The 27,711-nt window shown below is 43.2% G+C and overlaps 1 protein-coding gene across 1 annotated transcript; it reads right to left on the bottom strand.

The window, feature by feature from the left end:
• Positions 1-2,260: 2,260 nt before the first annotated feature.
• On the bottom strand, positions 2,261-23,798 carry LOC132416539 (zinc finger protein 814-like). Its single transcript, XM_059999934.2, has 3 exons — positions 23,533-23,798; positions 20,846-20,975; positions 2,261-9,355 (listed from the first exon to the last, which is right to left on the bottom strand). The coding sequence occupies exons 1-3, from the start codon at positions 23,569-23,571 to the stop codon at positions 6,528-6,530; spliced, it is 2,997 nt and encodes a 998-aa protein (XP_059855917.1). The 5' UTR covers positions 23,572-23,798; the 3' UTR covers positions 2,261-6,527.
• Positions 23,799-27,711: the final 3,913 nt, after the last annotated feature.

The following is a 27,711-nucleotide window of genomic DNA, read 5'->3' as shown; positions in this document are numbered from 1 at the left end:
CCCACAAGCCGCACAGCAAGGCAAAAGAAAAACCCAAAAAGTCTTTAAATAATAAATGCTGGAGAAGGTGTGGAAAAAGGGAACCCTCATACTGCTGGTGGCAACGTAAATCCATGCAGCCATTGTGGAAAACAGTATGGAGGTTTAAAAAACTAAAAACAGAATTACCACATGACACAGCAATTGCACTCTGGGGTATATATCCAAAAATACCAAAAACACTAATTCAAAAAGATACATGCACCCCAATGTTCACAGCAGCATAATTTACAATGGCCAAGATATGGAAGCAACCTAAATGCCCATCAATAGACGAATGGTTTAAAAAGATGTGGTATATATTGTGTTGGCCAAAAAGTTCATTCGGGTTTTTCCATAGCATCTTACAGAAAACCCCAAAAGAACTTTTTGGCCAACGCAATGTATGATGGGATACTACTTAGCCATAAAGAAGGAAATTTGATATTTGCAGCAACATGGATGGACCTAGAGATTATCATACAAAGTGAAGTAAGTCAGACAGAGAAAGACAAATACTGTATGATATCACTTACATGTGGAATATAAAAAATACAACAAACTAGTGAATAACAAAAAAGAAACAGGCTCACAAATAAAGAGAACTAATGGTTACCAGAGGGGAGACAGAAGGGGGAATGGGCTATAGAGGGGTAAAGGAGTAAGAGGTACAAACTATTAAGTATAAAATAAACTATGAGGATATATTGAACAACACGGGGAATATAGCCAATATTTTATAACTATAAATAGAGTATAACCTTTAAAAATTATGAATCAGGGGCTTCCCTGTTGGCGCAGTGGTTGAGAGTCTGCCTGCCAATGCAGGGGACATGGGTTCGTGCCCTGGTCCGGGAAGATCCCACATGCCACGGAGTGGCTGGGCCTGTGAGCCATGGCCACTGGGCCTGTGCGTCCAGAGCCTGTTCTCTGCAACAGGAGAGGCCATGGCAGTGAGAGGCCACGTACCACACACACAAAAAAAAATTATGAATCACTATATTGTACACCTGTAACTTATATAATACTGTACAGCAACTATACTTCAATTAAAATTAAAAATGTAAAAAAAAGATTTTTCTTTTTTAATAAACTGAGGTATGCAAGTCATTACAAGCTAAGCCCCAATTTAAGGCCACAAAATATACTTTTGATTTTTGTAAATAAAAATTCAAGTGGGGGGCTTCCCTGGTGGCGCAGTGGTTGTGAATCCACCTGCCGATGCGGGGGACACGGGTTCGTGCCCCGCTCCAGGAAGATCCCACGTACTGCAGAGTGGCTGGGCCCGTGAGCCATGGCCGCTGAGCCTGTGCGTCTGGAACCTGTGCTCCGCGGCAGGAGGGACCACAACAGTGAGAGGCCCGTGGACCACAAAAAAAAAAAAAATTCAAGTGGGGAGTTCCCTGGTGGCCTAGTGGTTAGGATTCTGGGCTCTCACTGCTGCGGCAAAATACAGTAACAACTAAAAATTTAAATGACAAAAATAACGTGTATAATGTAAAAAAAATTGTCTATAATATTTTCAGTATCCATAAAACCATAAAAACATTGGGCAACATTTTGCAACAGGCAATTTTTGTGAAAACTATCCAATTACTATACAATAATCTAATTTGTGAAAATTTCGTTTTGATTTCAAAATCTACCCATAACCAGCCAGAATTAAAGTGGACTGATAATTTTAAATGTTTCCAAAACATTCTGACTGTAGAATACTTATAGAATTATATATTTATTACTTTATCACATACTTTTATCAGCCACATTTCACTGAACTAGATTTTTAAAAAAGTAACTTGCAACCTTTCCAGAACATTCAAATGAATATTCATTGAAATAAGAATGTTTTCTAAGTAGTTATCTGTTGTTTATATCATATTAAATAAACTATTTTTAAATAAACAAAACTTGCATTGAGTTTCAGGGGAAGGACAAAAAACTAATGAACAAAAAAACTTACGTGAAAAGACTATCTGGTATGTGAAATAGCATACTCTAATAGAATTGGTCATTTTGCATTTCAGCATAATAAATGAAATATGTTTAAAGAGGATCTGAAGAGAATTAATTTATCAGTTAGAGCAGACAGAAGTAAGAGATCTCTCAGTACACTTGCAAAAGAATCAAACTATTTCTGTGATAATCCATCAATTGATGAGTGTGCTCTCAATCTCACAGAGTAAATGGATTCAGGAGAAATACGCTATAACAATGATACACATATGGATTGAGTAAAATTTCACAGTATATTTACATGGCATTTATATTAACTTACATGGCACTCTATAAAATGGAACAAAATGAGAATGTTACTAGTACAATAAAAATGCCAATAAATTAGAGTTAAGTACAATAAGAGAATTGTGAAAAGGAAACTTATGAAAATATTTTCTATTAAAATTTTAAATAAATACGCCACATACAAGCTCAAAATACAAACCCTGGAATTCAGGTGTTAAGTGCTCAGTGTTTTGTTACATTCATTGATCCTCTCAGGGGCCAAAGTTAACACCTTTATGTCCAAGTCAGCAAACTGAGGCTCAAGGAGCTTCAGCAAGTTGCCCAGATTATTTCCCACTGGGGTATCCACACGGAGACCTCAGTACCCAGCAGACCCCACCTTGATGCCTGTAAGTCCATGGGGGCTGACCCAGATCGTGGATTGTGAGATGCCTCATTTATTTCTGACATGTCCCTGGGGATAGAGGGGTCTGGGGCTAGAGGAATCTGAGGACATCAGGGGGAGCTAAAGGTGGCTGGCACCAGAATGTCACCTGCAAAGGGAGCTGCATAGGAATGGACAGCTCCCCTCTTCACATCTTTCAGTGGACCAGAGGCAGGTCAGATCCTAATCCCCACCTTACATAGGAGGAAACAGGCCTGGAGAGGAGTGTTTGCCTGTGGGTCCTTTCACTGGTCAGGGATACAGAATTAAACCCAACAGCCTGGATGAGGACTTGTGGAGTCTGACCACTGATCTCTTCATCACCCGCCCCCCAGCCAGGCTTTGGGACTCAAAGGAAAGACCAGTCCATCCTGATGAAATCTTGTCCCTGGAACTTCCCTGGTGGTGCAGTGATTAAGAATCCACCTGCCAATGCAGGGGACACAGTTTCAAGCCCTGGTCTGGGAAGATCCTACATGCCACGGAGCAACAAAGCCTGTGTGCCGCAACCACTGAGCCTGCACTCTAGTGCCCACAAGCCACAACTACTGAGCCTGCGAGCCACAACTACTGAAGTCCATGAGCCTAGAGCCTGTGCTCCACAACAAAGAGAAACCACCACAATGAGAAACCCATGCACCACAATGAAAGTAGTCCCCGCTCTTGCAACTAGAGAAAGCCCGTGAGCAGCAACAAAGACCCAACACAGCAATAGGTACATAGATAGATAGATAGATAGATAGATAGATAGATAGATAGATAGATAGATAGATAGATAAAGTAAATCTTGTCCCCATCTGCTCCAACCCACCAACTTCCACGGTGATATAAACCAGGAAAATGTGTAAGCACTATAAAGCAAGGCTTTATTGTATTCTTCAGTGACTGAACTTAGGAATATAGAGAATATGTTAAAAATGAAGATTAAATTTAAAATGGTATATCTAAGTATCCACTGCATTATGAATACTGCAGATTTTTTTCAAGTGAGAAAATTCTGCCAGTAAAGTTACTCCATAAAGCAAAATCACTTTTTAAAAATATTAAAAGTATTTTAAAATGAGTGAAATTCCAACATACATCTTTGTTGTTTCATTGTCCTATTTGTTAAAGGAAGATAGCCAAGGGTCAATAAAGAAAAAGATTTCAGCAAATATTTTAACAAAGATACACAGCAAATGAATATCTGAAAAAACGCTCATCATGAATCCTTATGGAAACTCAAAAGTGAGGTAACTCTAAAAACTCAGTTAAAAGGCTAAAACTAACACAAATGATAAACCAAGTATTCAGTAGAATATGGAAGAAATGGAATTCTCATACATTGCTGGTAAGATGCAAAAGGTACAATCATTTTAGATCACAATATGTTAGTTTCTTCAAAAGTAAAACAGTTGTGGGACTTCCTTCGTGTTCCAGTGGTTAAGAATCTGCCTTCCAATGTAGGGGACAGGGAATCGATCCCTGGTTAGGGAACTGAAATCCCACATGCCGCAGGGCTACTAACCTCACAGGCCACAATGAAGAGCCCACTTGCCACAACGAAAACCCAGCACAACCAAAAAAAAAAAAAAGTAAAAAACAGTTGTGACTCACACATTATATTCTAAGTTACTGACAAAAGATAAAAGAAACATATATATTCTTCATATATTCATATAAAGAACACAATTTTTATACCAGCTTTATTTTCAGAAGTCAAAATTTAGAAACAAACCAAATGCCCATAAAGAGAATGGATAAACTAACCATCGCATATTGAAAAATATTACTCAGCCAAAAACAAAACAAAACCCAAAAGCACTATATACCACTGATGAATCTCAAAGTAATTATGATACATAAAGGAAAACAAAAAAATATGGTAAACAACAAATGATTCCAATAATATAAATTCAAGAAAATGCAAGGTATCTACTGTAAGTAAATCAATGGTTACTTGGAGAGGTGAGAAAGGCAAGGAGATTATAATAGGAATGAGGTAAATATACCATGACAGATATGGTCACTATTAGGACTATGATGATGGTCTCAGAAGTTCACACCTATGTCAAAACTTATCAAATTGTACACTTTAAATATATTCGTATTAGCACATGTAAATTATACCTTAGTAAAACTTTAAAACATAGCTCAAGATTTAAAGATCTCTATGTCCCAGTCCTTTCAGAAAATAGATTTGGCAACCTTATACTGACTCCATCATTTCTATCCTTATGCCCCAGGGGGTTGGGGCGGCAGTCTTGCCTCAGTGGCAGCAAATATGGTGAGCAATAAAGAACATTTCCACCTGAAGTCAAACAAGAATGCTGTCTGGATCACAAGAGCCACATCTGTGGACTAGATCCCCTTTTTTCTCTTTCTTCCTGCCCATGCAGTAATGGCCTTGAGGTGAATATTACAGAGGCTAAAGGAATCCACAAAACCTTTCAATTATTTTTATTTTCTCTGATGACTTCAGCTATACAAGATAAACATACCTGGAAGTACTGAGATTTGTGTACAAACTGATTCTCCACAGTCATTTTTACATTGACATACTAGTAGGCTGCGGCCTTTTCCCCTCCCTAGCAAACCAGTTTCTGTACCAATTATGGTTTCCCCTGGACCCAATGGTCTTAGAACCAGTGACACTAGGCCAATAAATTGTGGCCATCAGGGAATATGGCTCTCTGTAGACCTGGGGAAGATAATCTCTGAACAGTGCTGAAATGCCCTGTGACCTCTCCTTTAAGGAAGGGAAAAAATTCATTCTGGGGCTTCCCTGGTGGCGTAGTGGTTGAGAGTCCACCTGCCGATGCAGGGGATGTGGGTTCGTACCCTGGTCTGGGAAGATCCCACATGCCACAGAGCGGCTAGGTCCGTGAGCAATGGCCGCTGAGCCTGCACGTCTGGAGCCTGTGCTCCACAATGGGAGAGGCCACAACAGTGAGAGGCCTGCGTACCGAAAAAAAAAAAATTCATTCTGCTTTCAAAGCTCTTGAGATTCTCACAGCTGCCACTTCTCAGGGACATCTTGGAGACTCCTAAAACACAAAGCCTCCAGGCTTCATATGAAAACCAGAAATCCCTGCGGTCTTTCCTAGGAGGCAGCGGGCAGCAATGCAAATTTGGGCAAAACTGGCAAGCTACTGTCTGCCATCATACCATCCTTCCTCAGACACAGAAATTTTGAGACCCCTAAAAGTTGTTCTCCCCTTTATGCTTACACAGTAAAAACCTGTGTATAAACTACCTGCAGAGTAAACAGAACTTTCAAGATTAAAGAGAGTGTAAAGAGCTTGTAAGGCCTTGATTATTGTACAAGCCAAAGCAATCTGCAGCAGGCAGTTACCCAGTTCATGATTTGGAAGCTGGAAAAATTTACTATTATCATGTGAGACCAACACATCCCTGTGTTGTCATTCTCTGCTAGCTGCCAGCTGAACTTTTGGTATCTTCTGGGCCAATACTGACCAGGTCCATGTCCAAGATAAGTCAGGGAGGAGTGAAAGCTGATGCCATAAATGTTCAGGTGACTCCTAACTTCGCCAATACATTGCAGGACAGAGGTCAGCTTCCCTGAACACACTGGGTTGGTGACTGATGCACACTGTGTGAACCTACCAGGTGGTGGAGGTGAAATGGCCTTGACCCCAGAGATGGAAGTGACATAAATCTGGGAAGAGCCCTGGACAGGTTAGAGAGTGCAACATAGTCCCACGCTTCCCACATAACTGAAACTTATGGGGAAATCTCCCCACTGTGCATGCTCAAATGTCTGAGAGTTAATTCAGACATATGGCTCCTCAGTTTCCTCTGGAATCCTTACAATGAACAAGAAAACTGCACATCCCCAGTACATCTAAGGCCTTTCTCTAGTGTGAACTCTCTGGTGTTGAGAAAGGGTAGATTTTCGCATAAAAAATTTCCCACATTCTCTACACTCATATGGCCTTTCTCCAGTGTGACCTCTCTGGTGTTGACTAAATTGGGAACTATCCCTAAAGGATTTCCCACACTCACTGCACACATAAGGCCTTTCTCCCGTGTGAACTCTCTGATGGTAGCGGAGTTTAGAGCTAGAGATAAAGGATTTCCCACACTCACTGCACTCATAAGGCCTATCTCCTGCGTGAACTCTCTGATGATAACGAAGGGTGGAACTAGAAGTAAAAGATTTCCCACATTTGCTGCACTCATAAGGCCTTTTGCCTGCATGAACTCTCTGATGATAAGAGAGGGTGGCACTACTAGTAAAAGATTTCCCACACTCACTGCACACATAAGGTCTTTCTCCTGTGTGAACTCTCTGGTGTCGAATCAGTATGGAGCTATTGGTAAAAGATTTCCCACACTCACTACACTGATAAGGCTTTTCTCCCCTGTGAACTCTCTGATGATAACCAAGGCCAGAAATAGAGGTAAAAGACTTCCCACATGCACTACACTCATAAGACCGTTCTCTATTATGAATTTTCCGGTGTGTTGAGAGGGAAGATTTTTGGCTAAAAGATTTCCCACATTCACCACACTCATAAGGTCTTTCTCCAGTGTGAGCTCTCCGGTGTTTATTGAATTGTGATCTATCCTTAAAGGATTTCCCACATTCACTGCACTCATAAGGCCTTTCTCCACTGTGCACTCTGTGATGATAACGGAGACTGGCACTAAAAGTAAAAGATTTCCCACATTCACTGCATTCATAAGGCCTTTCTCCTGTGTGAACTCTCTGATGATAACGGAGGGTAGAACTAGAGGTAAAAGATTTCCCACATTCGCTGCATTCATAAGGCCTTTTTCCTGCATGAACTCTCTGATGATAACAGAGGGTGGAGCTGGAGGTAAAGGATTTCCCACATTCACTGCACACATAAGGCTTTTCTCCTGTGTGAACTCTCTGGTGTTGAATGAGTGTCCACCTATTGTTAAAAGATTTCCCACATTCACTACAGTTGTAAGGCCGTTCTCCTGTGTGAACTCTCTGGTGTAAAAGGAGGTTATTCCTTCGGATAAAGGATTTCCCACATTCACTACACTCATAAGGCCTTTCTCCAGAATGAACTCTCTGATGATATTGGAGGTCAGACCTAGAGATAAAAGATTTCCCACATTCACTGCACTCATAAGGCCTTTCTCCTGTGTGAATTCTCTGATGATAACGGAGGGCAGAGCTAGTGGTAAAAGACTTTCCACATTCATCACACCCATAAGGCCTTTCCCCAAGGTGACCTCGTTCATGATACTGGAGGGTGGAGCTACAAGAAAAAGATTTCCCACATTTATTGCACACATAAGGCTTTTCTCCTGTGTGAATTCTCCGGTGTCGAATGAGTGTCCACCTATTGTTAAAAGATTTCCCACATTCACTGCACTCATAAGGTCTTTCTCCAGTGTGTACTCTGTGATGATAACGAAGGCTGGAGCTAAAGGTAAAAGATTTCCCACATTCTCTACACTCATAAGGCCTTTCTCCTGAGTGCACTCTCAGGTGTATAATTAGGTTGTTTTTTCGGGTAAAGGACTTCCCACATTCACTACACTCATAAGGTCTTTCTCCAGTGTGAACTCTGTGATGATAACGGAGAGCAGTACGAGTGATAAAAGATTTCCCACATTCACTGCACTCATGAGGCCTTTCTCCAGAATGAACTCTCTGATGGTAACGGAGGTCAGAACTAGAGATAAAAGATTTCCCACAATCACTGCACACATAAGGTCGTTCTCCTGTGTGAGATCTCTGATGATAACTGAGTGCAGACATAGAAGTAAAAGATTTCACACAGTCAGTACACTTATAAGGCCTTTCTCCAATTTGAAATCTCCTATGTGGAAAGAACACTGAGCTATGGCTAAAAGATTTTGAGCATTCACTGCACACATAACTGCTTTCTCCACTGTGCCATGAATGGGGATAAATGAGGACAGATTTGTGGCTTAAGGATTTCCCACATTTGCTGCACTTGTACTGCCTTGCCCCAGTATGAAGTCTTAGATGTTGACAGAGGGTTGAGCTTTGCCTAAAAGATTTTCCACATTCACCACATACATGAAGCTTTTTTCCAGTGTGGATTCTCTGGTGCAGAACAAATGAGGATTTGTACTTGAATGCTTTCCCACATTCACTGCACACAAAACACTGTCTTCCACTGTGGACACCATGGTCCTGAACAAGTGTGTGTTTGGGGCTGAGGGCTTTCTTGCATTCTACCCAGGTGTGACGGCTTTTCCTGCCTTGTGAAGTTGACCCACACTGGCTGATTATGTTTGGCTTCTCCACAGTATGAGTGTCCTGTTGCTGTAGATGTCCCACGATGGTTGGGAAGTCCTTTTCAAACTCCCCACAACACAATGGCTTCTGTGACACATGGAATCTGCAGCTCTTCACAAACCAGGCCTCATCCACACTGCTTCTGAGGGTTTTCTTTTCCATGTACTGCTCCTGGTGCTGCTGAAAGTTTGCACTAAAATAAAATCGTTTTGCACATGCTCCACACCTCAAAAGTTTCTGGCTGTGTTGTGTTTCCCGGCACTCAGCCAAGTGGAAAACATTTCTCAAGACTGGACCACACATCTCACAGGGGTGTGTCTTCTGGAAAGACAAATCTGCCTTGGGAGTCCTAGCCTGTGACACTCCTAGAGAAGTGATCTGTTCAAAAGGTGCCTCTGCATCCTCTGCTCCACAGCAGCAACCTGAACAGAAAGAAATGCTGGTCAAGTACATGTCCACTATAGGGAAGGGTCAAGTTCATCACAGATGTCCATCTGTCTCATCTAGGTATTAGTCTATGAGATGCTTTTCAAGATACAGAAGTTGGAATTCAGTTGAAAGAACAGCCGACTGTTTTGCATTACTGAGCCTCAAGACCACAGAATAGTCGAGACCTCACCAGGGGAAGGAAACAAAACACAGAGTGTGACACAAGGAAGAGAGGCAGGGTCTACAACTCATTTCTTTCCCAATGGCTCCTTGCAGGATTTTTCTGCTGCTGATGTGAGATGGTAGAAACGTGCATCTAAGCCCATTAAAATCCCACAGCAACATATTAGCTGCTATTCAAAGTCAATTTAGGGAAATGTGAACATATCACAGCACAACCAATGTTGGTGAGTACTACAGAAAGAGTGGTGAGAAAAATGGGAGATGTGGAGTCCAGAGAGGTAGAAATTATCCCTGGGCTGGAAGTCACCATAGGAATTACAAGTAGTAGAACTGACAAGTCAGGCAAGTGTTAACAGTGGAAAAGGAAATATAGAAGTAAGGTATAGCCACTGCAAATGGCACCCAAACCCTGGTTGAACAAAGATAGATTCCTGGTATGATCTGAAAACAGCCTGATGTCATACTCTACTCAGCTGCCATTCACCAGGACCAGGCCCCCTCTGAGCCCACCATGCCATGACTGGAGTCATATCCATCCTGGCACATCTGTAAGCCCTAGTTAAGCAACTACATGGTACATGCAGGATACAAATCCTAAGGTAAAAACAGGACAGATGAATGACTTCTACTGTCACAGAGCAACTCAGCACATAACAGACACAGAAAACCAATCTAGAAGTGATATCAGCGTAACAGCAGAGGACACCAACCTTTACCACCAACAAAAAACAGACAGCTAACTGCAAACAAAATTGACCCTTGGAGGACTCAGAAATCCAATTAAGACACTGCAGCAACACAATGGAAATTGAAAAATAGAATAACCACACAAAAGTGATCGCTGGGGGGCTTCCCTGGTTGTGTAGTGGTTAAGAATCTGCTTGACAATACACGGACATGGGTTCAAGCCCTGGTCCAGGAAGGTCCCACATGCCATGGAGCAACTAAGCCTGTGCACCATAACTACTAAGCCTGAGCTTTAGAGCGTGTGAGCCACAACTACTGAGCCCAAGTGCCACAACTACTGAAGCCCACGCACCTAGAGCCCATGCTCCACAAGAGAAGTCACCAATGAGACGCCCACACACTGCAACGAAGAGTAGCGCTGCTCGACACAAGTAAAGAAGACCCACGTGCAGCAACAAAGACCCAACGCAACCAAAAATAAATACATATTTTTTTAAAAAAAAGGATCGCTGGGGACATCAGCTTAACAGACATGTGGAGATGGATAGGAAATAAGATGAATGGTGGGAACTATGTGTATCAGCCAAATGGTGGCTGCCATCACATTCCCCAATGCCCTGCTCTGCAAAGGACCCCATTAGCCTTTGCTTCGGAGAACCTCAACAGGTTCTCCTCAACCTATGCAGGCCCCGATATAGCCGCAGATCCCACTGTCTGCACGGCAGAGAAGAGCAAGTGTTTATAGGTGTGAACACCAGCTCCCTGCTCTGCAGAGGGTACTGGCAGCTCTTTCAATAAGGTAACTAATAGCCATGACCATGGGGGACCTGCAAGAGAATAATATGCTGAATCACACCTGTTCCTCCAAAAGTAGCTATTGCTCTATTTCAAAACCATGGCTGCCACCCCCATAAATCCTGCACACACCCTAAACCTCAGAGCCCCAACTGTGAAACTGATGCCCATATTCCATAACCTGACTCCACAGCTGTCACCTGAATGCCCGTCTCAGGCACGAGATTCATGACCACTATACGTGAGTTAGTTCCTCAGACCCCAGACACTTCTGTGTGCACCTAGACTCCAGTCAAGGCTCCATCACTGCTCAGTGTGCAACTGCATCTCACAAAGCAAAGTCAACACTGCTGCAGGCTGTTCAGTGTCTGGGACCCTAGAACTGCTACTGCTCTGCATTTATCACACCCTAGAATCCAGATCTATAACTGCTCCACAGTGCCCACACATCAGACACCAATGCCATCACCACCATGAAGCACCACCCCCCAACCAAGAGCCGGACTTACCATCAAGAGGGAGCCCCTCAGTCAAAACATTTCCCTTGGGAGAAAGAGATCAGGAAATCCCCAGCAGTCTTCTCTACTACTGTGGATACCGACAACTTTAGCTATTGAGGACCCCTGCAGTCTTTGCTGAGACTGATCTCAGTTGACAGAGCTGGACAGACTCTAAGCCCCTGGGCCTTGTTGTAGTCGGAACAGCAACTACCCATCAAGCTGGCATACTAACACCCACAAAAAGGTGAAGATCTTCCCCACCAAAACCTTACGTAAAGTCTGAAAGAAATGACTGCTCCATTAAATGTATTAACATCAAAGCAAGGCTACATGAAACACACACAAAATAATCAAGGAAACATGACACCCCCCAAAGGAACATAATAATTTATCAGTTGCCCCAAAGAAAGGGAGATCTATAAACTGTCAGACAAGAAATTCACAATAATTTTTTTTTTTTGGCCACGTCATGAAACATGCGGGATCTTAGTTCCCTGACCAGGGATCGAACCCATGCCCCCAGCAGTGGAAGCACAGAGTCTTAACCACTGGACCACCAGGGAAGTCTCTCACAATAATTGTTTTAATGAAGCTCAATGAGCTACTAGAAAACACAGACAGACAATCCAACAAAATAAGGAAAACAATATGCAAACTAAATAAAGTTTCAAACAGAGACAGAAAATATGAAAAAGAACCAAACAGAAATTATGGTGAAGAGTATGATGAACAAAACGAAAAACACGGTAGCATATCAATAGCTAACTTGATCAATCAAAACAATGAATATGAAACTGAAGGTAGGTCTTTGAAATTATCCAATCAAAGGAGAAAAAAGACAAAACAACTAAAAAGAATTTTAAAAAGTCTACATGAATTATGGGACATTGTGAAACAAAACAATATTTGCATAATGTGAGCCCTAGAAGGAGTAGAGAGAGAGGAAGGGGCAGAAAATTTATTTAAAGAAATAATGGACGAAAACTTTCCAAATCTGGGAAAAGTGGACATTCAGGTACATGATGCTCAGAAGTCCCCAAACAGATTCAATCCACAGACGACTTCACCAAGACACATTAATATAAAACTCAAAAAGTAATGATAGGGCTTCCCTGGTGGCGCAGTGGTTGAGAGTCCGCCTGCCGATGCAGGGGACACAGGTTCGTGCCCCGATCCGGGAAGATTCCACATGTCGCGGAGCCGCTGGGCCCGTGAGCCATGGCCGCTGAGCCTGTGCGTCCGGAGCCTGTGCTCCGCAACGGGAGAGGCCACAACAGTGAGAGGTCCGCGTATCACAAAAAACAAACAAACAAAAAAAAAAACAAACAAAAAAAGTAATGATAAAGATAATTTTAAAAGCTGTAAGAAAAAAGAAACCCCTCATACAAGGGAAACCCCATAAAGTGGTTTTCTTAGCTGAAACACTGCATACCATGAGAGTGAGATGATATGTTCTAGATACTGGGGTGGGGGAAAAAATTGCAAACCAAGAATACTTAACCAGCAATACTATTCTTCAGTAATAAGGAAGAAAGACTTTCTCAGACAAACAAACTGGGGAAGTTCATCACCACTTGAGTACCTCACCAGAAATGCGAAAGACTAAAGAATTCTTTTAGCTGAAATAAAAGTATGCTAACTAGGGACTTCCCTGGTGGTCCAGTGGCTAAGACTCCGTGCTCCAAATGCAGGGGGCCTGGGCTCCATCCCTGGGCAGGAAACTAGATCCCGCATAGTGCAACAAAGATAGAAGATCCTGCATGTTGCAACTAAGACCCAGCACAGCCAAAAAAAAAAAAAAAGAAAAAAGAGTATGCTAACTACTAACATGAAATCATATGAAAATATAAAACACACAGGTAAAGATAAGTATATGGTCAAATTCAGAATACTCTAATACTGTAAAACTGTGTTAATCACTCAACTCAACTACAAAGGATAAAAAACAAGAGTATTAAAAACAACTATACCCACAATAACTTGTTGATGGTTACCCAATACACAGTATAAAAACATGTAAATTGTGACATCAAAAACATAAAATGCATGTGTGGGGGAAGTATAAGAGTAGATTTTTTGTATGAGATTGAAGTTACATTGTTATCAGCATAAAATAGAATGCTATGTTTTATATAAGCCTTATGGTAACCCCAAAGCAAAACCCTATACTAGACACAAAAGACAATGAGAAAGGAATAAAAGTATATTACCACAGGGACTTCCCTGGTGGTGCAGTGGTTAAGAATCTGCCTGCCAATGCAGGGAACACGGGTTTGAGCCCCGGTCTGGGAAGATCCCACATGCCACAGAGCAACTAAGCCCGTGTGCCACAACTGCTGACCCTGCGCTCTAGAACCCACAAGCCACAACTACTGAGCCCACGTGCCACAACTACTGAGCCCACGTGCCACAACTATGAAGCCCGCGTGCCTAGAGCCTGAGCTCTGCAACAAGAGAAGCCACCGCAGTGAGAAGCCCGTACACCACCAACGAAGAGTAGCCCCCATTCGCCACAACTAGAGAAAAGCCCACGCCCAGCAACAAAGACCCAATGTAGCCAAAAATAAATTTAAAAAAAAAAGGAGTTGGTACTTAAAAAAAAAAAAGTGTATTACCACAGAAAATCATCAAGTCACAAAGGAAGACAGCAAGAGAAGAAGAAACTACAAAACAGCCATACAATAATAAGATGGCAACAGTAGGTCCTAAAAATATTCTCCAATTAAATGACATACAGTGACTGAACAGAAAAAAAAAAAAGACCTCAACTATATGCTGCCTACAATAGAGTAACTTCAGCCTTAAGGACACACGCAGGCTGAAGGTGAAGGAATTGAAAGAGATATTCCACGCAAATAGAACTCAGAAGAGAACAGAGTAAGATATACTTAAGTGAGACAAATAGACTTTAAATCAAAAACTATCACAAGAGGGACTTCCCCGGTGGTGCAGTGGTTAAGAATCTGCCTGCCAATGCAGGGGACATGGGTTCAAGCCCTGGTCTGGGAAAATCCCACATGCTGTGGAGCAACTAAGCCTGTGCACTACAACTACTGAGCCTGCACTCTATGGTGAGCCATAACTACTGAGCCTGCGTGCCACAATTACTGAAGCCCACATGCCTAGAGCCCGTGCTCTGCAACAAGAGAAGCCACTGAAATGAGAAGCCCACACAACACAATGAAGAGTAGACCCTGCTCACTGCAACTAGAGAAAGCCCACGTGCAGCAACAAAGACCCAATGCAGCCAAAAATAAATTAATTTTTAAAAAACAAATAAAGATCACTCAAAAAAAAACTATCACAAGAGACAATGTTCATTACGTAATGATAAAGAAATTGATTCACCAGGAGAATGTAACAATTTAACTATATATATACGTACCATATATTAAAAATTAAGCAAATATGACCAGATCTGAAGGCAGGAATTTTTTTATTTTTTTGGCCGTGCCGCACGGCATGCAGGATCCTAGTTCCCCAACCAGGCATCAAACCTGTGCCCCCTGCAGTAGAAGCACAGAGTCTTAACCACTGGACTGCCAGGAAAGTCCCAGCAAAAGAATATTAACACATTTCTGACTAGAAATGCATTAATACATCTTTTGTTATTCAAATGTTATTGACCCGGAGACGTATCAATACGTTTTTAGAGAGTGACACAATTAACATCACCGTGTGAAGTTGTTAGAACTTAAAATTGATCAAGGGTTCATTATACAACTTATGATTATCATTATCTCTCACATTTTCCTCCATTAGGTTTTTGTTCCAACCTCGTATACATTAAACGCAAGTTTATTACCGTAAAATTTTCAAAAATGATGCATTGCAAAATTGAGTGATGAAGAATTTTTTGGTGAATATTATGCAGATACTTTCTCTGTCTGAGCGACATATATAATAGTGTCTCAGAAGATGACAGTTCTTCAGAATATAGTTCTGATTCAGACGATGTGAATATTAGACCAACAAAAAGACAAAAAACCGTAGTGAATGACTCTACTGTGGAAAGTGAAAATGAAACTCAAGAATGCTCCTTTGCTTCTATGTAAGAGTGGATTGAAGACAACATTTCACAAAAATTAGAAGACTTTATAGTGTGTCAGGTGTAACTATTGAATGTAATAACCCGCCAAGTGTTAGTGAAATAACAGAATTAATTTTTGGTAACGACTTTTTCGAGTTGGTCACTTCTCAAACAAACTTATATCACCAACAGAATGAAAAATCATATAAAAAGTATGATAAGGCTTTAAAATGGACTAATGTAACCAACAGTGATATGAAGAAGCCTCTTGGGTTAATAATTTTGATGAGACAAGTAAGAAAGTCACAGTGGAAAGAATATTGGTTGACTGATCCCTTACTTGAAACACTTATCAAAGATTAAGATGAGAAGAAGGTTCAAACAAATAATGACATTTCTTCACTTTAACGATAACTCGGAAACTCCACTTCCTACAGACAGAATTTCAAAAATTAAACCTCTTTTGGCTTATTTTCTACCAAAATCTCAATCGATCTATACACCCAAACAAGAGCTATCACTTGATGAGGCAATGATAAAGTGGAGAGGACAACTCAGATTCAAAACCTATAATCCTGGAAAATTTACAAAATACGGAATTTTGGTCAGGATGCTCAACGAAAGTGAAACTGGATATACATGCAACCGTGATATTTACATGGGTGAAGGAAAGAAACTGCAAGAAACAATATTGTTGGTCCTACAACCTTGGTTCATGGCACCATATTTACCAAGACAATTATTACAACAGTCTGTCCACATCTGTAATGTTGTTGAAAAATAAAACCAGAGTTTGTAGGACTATAAGAGAGAATAATGGTCTACCAAACCAATTAAAGGAGAAATCTAAACATCTACAGAGGGTAGAAATGACATTCTTACAGAAGGGAGAAGTGATTCTTCTTATATGGAAAGACAAGAGGCTAGTCTGCATGGTGACAATTATTCATTACACCTCCATAGCATCTACAGTAAAGGAAGACAGAAAGACTGACCATCAGATAACTAAGCCCAATAATATGTTAGAGTATAATAAATATATGAAAGGAGTTGATCGTTCTGATCAATATCTGGCAAACTTCAATATCCTCTGGAAAACTCGAAAATGATATAAGAAAGTGGGTTTCTAGTTGAGTAACTGCAGTTTATTCAATGTATTTAAAATTTATTGCAGCCTTAATGCACAGAATAAAATGACTTACAAGCAATTTTTTAAATAAATTTATTCATCTATTTATTTATTTTTGGCTGCATTGGGTCTTCGTTGCTATGCTCATGCTTTCTCTAGTTGTGGCAAGCAGGGGTTACTCTTTGTTGTGGTGTGTGCCCTTCTCACTGAGGTGGCTTCTCTTGTGGAGCACGGGCTCTAGGCATGCGGGCTCGGTAGTTGTGGCTCATGGGCTTAGTTGCTCCACTGCACGTGGGATCTTCCTGGACCAGGGATTGAACACATGTCCCCTGCATTTGCAGGCAGATTCTTTTTTTTTTTTTTTTTTTTTTGCGGTACGCGGGCCTCTCACTGCTGTGGCCTCTCTGGTTGCAGAGCACAGGCTCCGGATGCGCAGGCTCAGCAGCCATGGCTCACGGGCCCAGCTGCTCCACGGCATGTGGGATCTTCCCAGACCGGGGCATGAACCCGTGTCCCCTGCATCGGCAGGCAGACTCTCAACCACTGCGCCACCAGGGAAGCCCTTGCAAGCAGATTCTTAACCATCGCGCCACCAGGGAAGTCCCATAAGCAGTTTTTGTCAGCAGTAGCTAGAGAATGGGTAACTGATCATTCCGGTGAATGCAGTGGTAGTCCCACACCTGATCCTTCCCGTGGCGTTTCTGAAAGAGCCCCCCAAGAGATTTCCCTGGTGGTCCAGTGGGTTAGACTCCACACTCCCAATGCAGGGGGCCCAGGTTCGATCCCTGGTTGGGGAACTAGATCCCACATTCATGCCACAACTAACAGTCTGCATGTCACAACTAAGAAGTCCACCGTACTGCAATAAGAAGCCCGTGTGCCACAACTAAAAGATCCCGCATGCAGCAACTAAGACCAGGCGCAGACAAAATAAATAAAATAATAAATAAATATTTTAAAAATAAAAAAATAAAAGAGCCTCCCCACAAAGATCCACCTTGTTGACTACCAGGTAAAATAAAAGAACATATTCTAGAGGAAATAATACCCACAGGGCTTAAAAAAAAATGCCTCCAGAAAGTATAGAGTCTGCTCTTCCAGGGGAAAGCACAGTGAAACAGTGTATTTGTAATAGATGTTCTGTTCCCCTGCACAGAGATTCCTGCTATACTGCCTATCACACTCTAACAAAGTATTAGAATGCTTTAGTAAGACATGTACAAAGTTTCAAATAAATACATTAAGTGCAAAAAAAGTTGTTGATATTTACTCAAACTAACAAATTGCCGGCCACAGGCATTAGTTTCTGAAAAAATCTCCCAGTCAATAATGTGTTAATAGGGAACTTAAATATCCCCCTTTCAACACAGGTGGATATCCAGATAGAAAGTAAGGGTATCTTTGAATTGGACAACACTTTAGTCCAAATGAATGTAACAGATGTATACAGAACATTCCATCCTATTACAGCAGAATATACACTCTTCTCAAGTGCATATAGAATATTCTCTAGGATAGATTATATGCTATGTCAAGCAAGTCTTAACAAGTTTCAGAAGACTCAAACCATATCAAGTAACTTTTCCTAACACAATGGATAACACTAGAAACCAGCAACAGGAGGAAAGCTTAAAAATTCAGATATGTGAACATTAAACAATATGCTCCTGGCCAATCAATCAGTCAAAGGAAAAAATCAACAGGAAAATCAAACGTACCTTGAGAAAAACAAAAATAGAAACAAAACATATACAATGTGCAAAAGCAGTTTTAAGAGAAAAGTTTAGAGCAATAAATGCCAGCATTAAGAGAAAAATCAAGTTTAGAGCAATAAATGCCAGGATTAAGAGCAAAAAATGCCAGCATTAAATAAACAACCAAACTTTACATCTCCAGGAACTAGAAAAAGAACAAATTAAGACCAAAGTTAGCAGAACAAAGGAAAAAATAAAGATCAGAGCAGAGGGGAATTCCCTGGCAGTCCAGTGGTTAGGATTCCATGCTTCCACGGCAGGGGGTCCAGGTTCGTTCTCTAGTTGGGGAACTAAGATCCCTGCCTGCCACATGGCACAGCCAAAAAAGAAAAAAAAGAAAGATCAGAGCAGAAATAAATGAAATAGAAACTATAAAAACAATAAAAAAAGATTAACAATACTAAGAACTGGTTTTGCTTAAAGATAAATAAAACTGACAAACCTTTCTCTAGACTTCTGAGATGGAAGACTCAAATAAGTTAACAGAGAAATAAAAGAGAAACAAAGGATCATAAAAGACTACTATGAACTGTTATACACCAACAAATTAGATAACCTAAAAGAAACAGACTAGAAACATACAACCTACCAATCCTGAATCATAAAGAAACAGAAAATTTGAATAGACCAATAACAAGTAAGGAAATTGAACCAGTAAGCAAATCTTCCAACAAAAAAAATAGGCCATGACCAGATAGATTTCATTGGTGAAATTTATATTTTAATATGTAAAACATTGATATATAAGGTACTCTACAACTCAACAGGAAAAGAACAATCTGATTAAAAAGTGGACATTTTATCAAAGATAAAATGGCTGAACAGACATTTTATCAAAGATCTACAAATGGCTAACAGGTATATGAAAAAATGTTCCTCCTGGGTTTCCCTGGTGGTGCAGCGGTTGAGGGTCCGCCTGCTGATGTGGGGGACGTGGGTTCGTGCCCCAGTCTGGGGGCATCCCACATGCCGTGGAGCGGCTGGGCCCGTGAGCCATGGCCACTGAGCCTACGCGTCCAGAGCCTGTGCTCTGCAATGGGAGAGGCCACAACAGTGAGAGGCCCGTGTACCGCAAAAAAAAAAAAAAAAAAAAAAAAAAAAGTTCCTCTTCACTAATCATCTCACTGATCATCAGGAAAATGCAAATCAAAACCAAAATGAGGGGCTTCCCTGGTGGTGCAGTGGTTGAGAGTCCGCCTGCCGATGCAGGGAACACAGGTTCATGCCCCAGTCCAGGAAGATCCCCCATGCCGCAGAGCAACTAAGCCCGTGAGCCACAACTACTGAGCCTGCGCTCTGGCGCCCACGAGCCACAACTACTGAAGCCTGCATGCCTAGAGCCTGTGCTCTGCAACAAAGCCACCTCAATGAGAAGCCCGCACACCACAACAAAGATTAGCCCCCACTCACCACAACTAGAGAAAGAATGTGCACAGCAACAATGACCCAATGCAACTAAAAATAAATAAATACATTTATTAAACAAAAAACCAACACTGCAAGGACTTCCCTGGTGGTCCAGTGGGTAAGACTCCACACTCCCAACGCAAGGGGCCCAGGTTCAATCCCTCGGGGAACGAGATTCCACATGCAGGCAACAACTAAGAGTACACATGCTGCAACTAATAAGTCTGCATGTCACAACTAAGAGTCCGCATGCTGCAACTAAATATCCCGCATGCCACATTGAAGACCCAGTGCAGCCAAAATAAATAAATAATTTAAAAAAACTTTGGATAAACGTATATTAAAAAAATAAATAAATAAACACTACAAACCTTGCAGTAGGACACTGAAAAGTAGCTCATCGTTCAGGTAAGTAATGACCATGATAATGCCTGCATGCCTGGCACAGGCAGGCACAAAGAAATGTTAGGTAAATGAAGGGATCAAGGGAGTTCCCTGGCGGTCCAGTGGTCAGGACTTGGTGCTTTCACTGCTGTGGCCCTGGTTCAATCTCTGGTCGGGGAACTAAGATCCCCCAAGCCATGCAGCTCAGCCAAGAGAAGAAAAATATATATATAATTAAATTAAATTAAAATAAAAACAAGTAAATAAAAGAAGGGATCAAATCTTGGACACAGAGGTGAAAAGGATCTAGACACACTGACCCAGACAGAGAGAAGGAAGTAAGGTAGAATCCATTAAGCTCACTGCAATACTACTGGCTTGGAATCCTTTTCCTAAGAGCGTTCAATACAGCAGGTATCGGGGTTGATATTGCAGGAGAAGGTAGAAGGGAGTGCAAACAGCCCAGTCCTAGCTACCACAGCAACTACACGGAAAGCTTGGGAAGCAAGTAGTGCCCACAGTTCACATGTATAAGAACAGAGCACCCCCTGGGAAAAGGAGGGTGAGGTGGGATAGAGCCTAGTCCAGGACGCTGGGAAGGCTTTGAGTCTTACCCAGTGAGGATATAAGTGCAAAGTTCTCCAGCATCACATCGAGGTACAGGCGTCTCTGAGTCTCATCAAGGAGCCTCCATTCCTCCCAGGAGAAGTACACAGCAATGTCCTCAAAGGTCACACTGCACGTCTATGAGAGAGAAAGAATGAGCTATGAACATTCTCTCTCTAAGCTCCCACAATCCATCTCATCACACACCTATCCCACCTTCATCCTCTTCCAGAGCTCTCCACCGAACAGGAATTTCAGGCCTAAGTGCCACTGATGCCCACCTATCCCTCAGGGTCTCTTCATTCACTGTGTTCAGTCCTCAACACCACTGGACAGGACAGCACAGAGATGTCATCCAAGCTCTGGTTCGGGCCTGTAGGGTCCCATCCATCCTGTCAATCAATTCCCCTGGGGTCTCTAGGCTGTGACTCACAGACACAACCAAACTTGGGTTCAAGCTTCAACCTTCAGTCCCCAATAACAGGGCCCTGGTGCCATGAGCTAGCACTTCCTCTTAGTGTGCCCATCATTCTGTAGACTGTACCTCTCTCACATCTTCAGTCCCCACAGTTGCACTCCCACAACTATGCACGTGGGGAAAACTGCTTTGAAGGCCTCCTTCATACTTTTATTGATCCTTGCTTCAATTTTAACCACCCAGAAGCACATGTGATTACAGATGCCCATGACCCACTTCCACTTTTGTGCTGCACTCCCTATCCCCTCAGCGGCCATCACTGTCCTCTCTCCCTCAACCTTCCTTGGAATCCTGGCACTGACAGTGTCTGTTCCAGGCACAGTGACTCTCACAAATGACCATATTTGCCCCAGACCTACCCACCATCAAGATCAAACACACCACACCACACCACACCAAACCTCACCACAAAATTCTGGTGAACCTGTACATTAGTGAATTAGCAGGAGCCCTAGCCTCATCATCTTGTTTCAATTACTCCAACGCCTCCACAGCCATCTCATGTCCACTAATCTCACAAAAGCTTTAGTCGCCTGTCAAACCATTCTCTTCAATTCAGTTACCCATTCTCTTCCATATGGTTACCATGTTCACTTCTATCCTTCACCTGCATTTGTGTGCTCAGCAACCCTGATCAGGTGTGGAGCAGGGAAACCACTCATCATGCACCCTCCTCTTTCAGACCAGCGAACAGCATTGCCAGGATGACCTGCATTCCCCCACATAAATGGGATCCACAGTTCCTCCCTGTTCCACACAAGAGCCACCTTCCTCCCCAGATTTCCAGACACCCAACTGCTGCCTCCACTCGCTTTCTCTGAAACATCTCAGACTCTTGACAAGGCCAAAACAAAACATCTGATATTCCCAAGTAAAATTAACCTACCATAACTTTCCCATCTCAGTTGACGGAGCTTTCATCCCATTAGCTCCTAAAACCGGAAACACTGAGGTCATCCCTGACTCTTCCCTTTCTCTCCCTCACCCGCAACATCTAAAAATCTACTTGACTCTCCTTAAAACATGGATGGAAAGTCCAACTTCTTTCCCACCTCTGTGGCCACCACCCTGGTCCAACACTCATCTGGATTATAGTAAATGCCTCCTTGGCAGCTCCCTGCCTCTTATATTACTCATACAGTCTGTTCTCTTCTTTGCAGGCAATGGAACTCACTAAGACCTGCATAAGAATCAACCCCTTCCGCTTATCCAAACCTCTCATTATCTCCATAACAGACGTCCAAATTCTTGACAATTACAGACCTGATTCTTGACACTCAGCTCTTTGGTCCTAATAAAATGGAAACTGACTGTACCCTATCTCCAGCATAGTCATACCTCCAAACATTTGCGCATGTCAGTATCTGGGCCTGTCACAACATTTCACACGTGTTTATATTGACTGACAGCAATAGCAATACCTCCGTGTAACCCTTGGCCTGCACTCAGGACTGGGCTTGAGGTATCCCCAGGGTCCCCACACCCACGAGCTTGGGAAAAAGCAAGGAAGACGTTAAAGACACTACAATCCCAGACACCATTTGGGTGGTGTAAGGGACAGTGAGTGACTGGGACAACCTCCTCTTCCGTGTATAGGTTTCCTAAGTGCTTTTCATCCTTCAGAACCTGCGAAGAGGGGTAGGCAACAAGGACAGGGCTCCAGATGAGGTCAGGCCTCCCCTGTATCCCCGTCCAGCCCTGGATTCCGGTGACCTCGGGCTAAGTGACTAGCTTCTGCGCCTCAGTCCTCAATGCTGCTTCTTACTAGCGCCTTGTGCCTCACTGTCGTTTTCAGCTCCATTCTAGTTTGTTCTCTCTTTAATCAGTTTTTGGAAAACTTTTGAAACCCTAATACAGACTGTATTCCTCTTCTGTCCACTACCCTCCATGGCATCCCTCAGCATGAAGAAAAAACCTCTCCGCCAGCCAGTACAGGGGTCACGCTACCACACACTTCCCTGCAGATATCAGACGGACCCCAGGTTTCCCAATACTCCCGGCTCAATCCAACCTCCAAGCCTTTGCATCTGTCAGTACCTCCGCCTGTCACCCTCTCTCACGCGGCCATCACACTATCAAAAACAGACCCACCCACGAACGCCCCACCATCCCGGACACCGCGTCCTGGGCTGCGGGCACGTGAGCAGGCGCCCCGCACTCGGGGCTTTAGTGTCTGGTGGGGTGAGGGCGGTGAGGGCCCGGAGGATGAGCGTTTACCTGAGGCGGGGTCCTCAGCGCCGTCGCTGCCAACGCCATCAGAGTCTGGGGGCAGAGCGGGGCCGGTAGCGGCGGGAGAGGCGGGTGGACGCGGGCACGGCAGGCCCGGGACACCCCCGGCGGCGTCGCCGAACTTCAGACCGGCCTCTATGCAGCGGAGACAGCGGCTCCTCTTGGACCTTCTCAACCCTGTCACCCAAGTCCCGGCCCAGCGTTCCGGAGCGACAACAGATAAGAAAGCAATAAAAATGGCCGCCACGAAGAGGACGCCGGAAGTCCCACCCTGATGAGATGCGCACGCACGGAAATGCTTTCATCTTGACCTTTTATTGGCTCAACTCGGCGCACTACCTTCTGGGTAGTGTAGTTCCTAGCGATCTAGAGCCCCTCCCCCCACCCCCCACCCCCGCCCCGGAAATGTGTTCTCCATCTTGACCACCAGAGAGTGGTCCAAGCGGTACTCTGGGGAGTACTTGAGAGTGGTCATCCTACATAGATGGATTTACTCGCTGTGAACGCAGGAGAAAGACGTAGTCTCATACTCCGTGAAGATCAGCCTGCTACCAGGGAATAAAATTGAGATGCTCCCAAATCTACTTATCTAAATGGCTGTATCATTCCACAGAGTAATTCAGACATAAAATAGTCCACCTATAGTTGGAGACATTGTGCTATTCCTCTTGAAATACGTGTAGCCCGAGGCATTAGTAAGTTTTGTAAATTCTACTATGATTGGCTGGGAACAAAGGAAAAGACTGTACAGAGACATGACTGAGAAGAAAGAAGATGGGTGTTTGGCCACCCTGAAACAAACATGATCTCTGCCTCTGGTTCCCACAGAAAACTCTGCCTTGCCTATATAGTTAGCAATTGTGTCCTACCCATTGAGGAACACTTTTTTATTTATTTATTTATTTGATTGCACCGGGTCTTAGTGGCAGCAAACAGTCTTCTTAGTTGCGGCTCACCAGCTCTTTAGTTTCAGTGTGTGGGTTCCTTAGTTGTGACATGAGAACTCTTAGTTGCAGCATGCATGTGAGATCTAGTTCCCTGACCAGGGATTGAACCCAGGTCCCCTGCATTGGGAGCGTGGAGTCTTAACCACTGCACCATCAGGGAAGTCACATTGAGGAACACTTTTATCCATATAATATTTCTTACTGTATATCCTTAAATATACTCAACTCCATTTAGTAAACTGACATCTATCTCAGATGGAGACCAATGTAACTAATGCTGTTTTGGCTGGGGTCAGTGACTGCAGCTTTCAGAGTCACAGCGTGTCTGTGTTACCGAACCAGGTTTGTTTGCCCCACATTCAGAAAGTAAAAGGCCAAGACGTTGAGGTTTGCAGCAGAAAAAGTGTTTATTCGTGTGGCATCAAAGGGAGGAGTCAGGAGAACTGGTCTCAGATCCACCCCCCAACAGGAGGGTGTTGAGATATTTATGGCCTAGAGGAGGAGGGTGGTCTCAGGCCTAGGGAATGTAGGCAAGAAAGAAGTGAAGAAATCTGTGTTCTGCACAGGCATATCTGAGCTACATGCTTCTTCATGGGAAACATATTCAGAAAATGGTAGCATTAGCATGATCTAAGGGTGGACACTCACACAGGCCCAGTTGAATGGTTGGTGGTCTTGACCAGTTTGAACTGGACAAGACTAACTGCATGTTCCTGAACAACAATTTAAGGAACTGTTACCATAGCCACCCATACCTCAGAGATGTTATCTGTAAGGATTTGTGATATATTGTCTAAACTAGGTGAAGCTTGGAGGGTATGTAATTTGCAAAAACAATTAAAGCAAGAGTCAGTGAAGGTAGGTTACAGGATATTATTTATAAAGCAAGTTAGAGTTTCAGGGAACTAATTGATAACTGCCCTTGGTTTCATCTGCTAAGGGAACATCTGAACCCCATGATCTCATGTTGTTGCTGGTAAGTGATTATCATTCTCCAGTGATTGCTGGTACAGCTCTGCAAGGGGAATTGAGATTATCTCAGAAAAACAATTTGAAATGCAAATATCAGGAAATTAGAAATAGTATTGAGACATTTATTCAAATATAATGTCAGAAATAGCTCTGGGGAAATATCATGGGATTTTTTAAAAAATAAATTTATTTATTTATTTATTTATTTTTGGCTGTGTTGGGTCTCCGTTGCTGTGCGTGGGCTTTCTCCAGTTGTGGTGAGTTGGGGGGCTACTCTTCTTTGTGGTGTGTGGGCTTCTCATTGTGGTGGCTTCTCTTGTTGCAGAGCATGGGTTGTAGGCTCACAGGCCTCAGTAGTTGTGACACACAGCCTCAGTAGTTGTGGCTCACGGGCTCTAGAGCGCAAGCTCAGTAGTTGTGGCACACCAGCTTAGTTGCTCTGCGGCATGTGGGATCTTCCTGGACCAGGGCTTGAACCCGTGTCCCCTGCATTGGCAGGCAGATTGTTAACCACTGCACTACCAAGGAAAACGGGATTTTTAAAAATAAATTTATTTATTTGGCTGCATTGGGTCTTCGTTGCTGCGCGTGGGCTTTTCTCTAGTTGCAGTGAGTGTCGTTGCAGTGCATGAGCTTCTCATTTGTGGTGGCTTCTCTTGTTGTGGAGCATGGGCTGAAGGCATGCGGTCTTCAGCAGTTTTGGCATATGGGCTCAGTAGTTGTGGCTCGTGGGCTCTAGGGCGCAGGCTCAGTAGTTGTGGTGTACAGGTTTAGTTGCTCCACAGCATGTGGGATCTTCCCCGACCAGGGCTCGAACTCGTGTCCTCTGCATTGGCAGGTGGATTCTTTTTTTTTTTTTTTTTGCAGTATGCGAGCCTCTCGCTGTTGTGGCCTCTCCCGTTGCGGAGCACAGGCTCCAGACGCGCAGGCTCAGCGGCCATGGCTCACGGGCCCAGCCGCTCTGCGGCATGTGGGATCTTCCTGGACCGGGGCACGAACCCGTGTCCCCTGCATCGGCAGGTGGACTCTCAACCACTGCACCACCAAGGAAGCCCTGGCAGGTGGATTCTTAACCACTGTGCCACCAGGGAAGTCCTGCACGTATGTAACTTTAAAAGGGATGAATAAATGAGTTATGTAATGTGGGTAATTCAAGATTACATTAACACCTTGAAAGAGGCTCACAGAAGAGAAGGAGCACAGATCATGAGAAGCACAGGTTAGTGTCGTGGTCCGAACGTGAGTTGGAAAAGAATTTCCAGACACGAGGCAGAATGTAAAGAAGATAGAATTTATTAGAGAGAATGGTTGCTGCCAGAACAGTGGGCCGACTTCAGAGTAGTCTGGGAGAGCCGACCCCAAACATGTGCTATTAGTCAGTTTTTATAGCCAGGGGAAAAAGGAATGTTCCAAGGTGAAAATTTCATTTTCTGATTGGTCGAGGCACATATACCTTTCTTCTGTAGGGTGGGAGTGGGACAGGGCAGATGCCTTTCCTTATTTGGGACGAGAGAGGAACAGGTCCCATCGCCCAGGTGGGCTCAGGAATTTCATAACCATCGCAACATGGCGGGGAGAGTGACAAGAGCCCGGTAGGGTTTCAGGGTATGTGACCCTGAAACTTTTTCAGGTAGGGTTGTCCTTTGTCCCTGACCATTGTCTTTGGAGCACCACAGTCACAACCTGGACTTCCAATTGGTGCCTGAAGTCGGGTTGGGGGGGGTCCTAGGAGGGTCAGTCTTGTAGGACTGAGCCCTTAACCTTGGAATCTGATGCTATCTCAGGGTAGACAGCGTCAGAATTGTTAAATTGTGGGACACCAAGCTAGTGTCGGAGAATTGGTTGGTATTGTGTGGAAATCCACCCCTCCCCCATATACATTGGAAATTGGGGCAGAACCTTCGGGTGGTAAGCAGAGAACCTTGAGTTCTAAATTGTAAAAGAATTAAGTTGAGCCCATGACTATGCTGGAAATTTGGCGACTGAGAAATTTTTGTTTTTACAAAGTGTATTTTTTTTCACTCATGAGAAGCTTAAGGAGAATTAAACTTGGAGGGAAAGAAATAATCAGATGAAAATAGAAAGAGGTGAAAGTGTGGAAGGAAGCTACCACCTTGTGCTGTTTCATTGCTTCAAAACCATGTACTGAACATCTCACCAGCTTCAGAGACAGGTCTAGACGTGTGTTATATATCAGTGAAGAAAGAAATATGTCCTCCTGTAGTGTCCTTCAAAAGCCTTTATTGAG

Source organism: Delphinus delphis, chromosome 20 (assembly GCF_949987515.2).
Source record: "Delphinus delphis chromosome 20, mDelDel1.2, whole genome shotgun sequence".
In the NCBI taxonomy this organism is placed as follows: domain Eukaryota; kingdom Metazoa; phylum Chordata; class Mammalia; order Artiodactyla; family Delphinidae; genus Delphinus; species Delphinus delphis.
The sequence above is the reverse complement of the archived record's forward strand: the minus strand, read 5'-3'. Positions and strand labels throughout refer to the sequence as shown.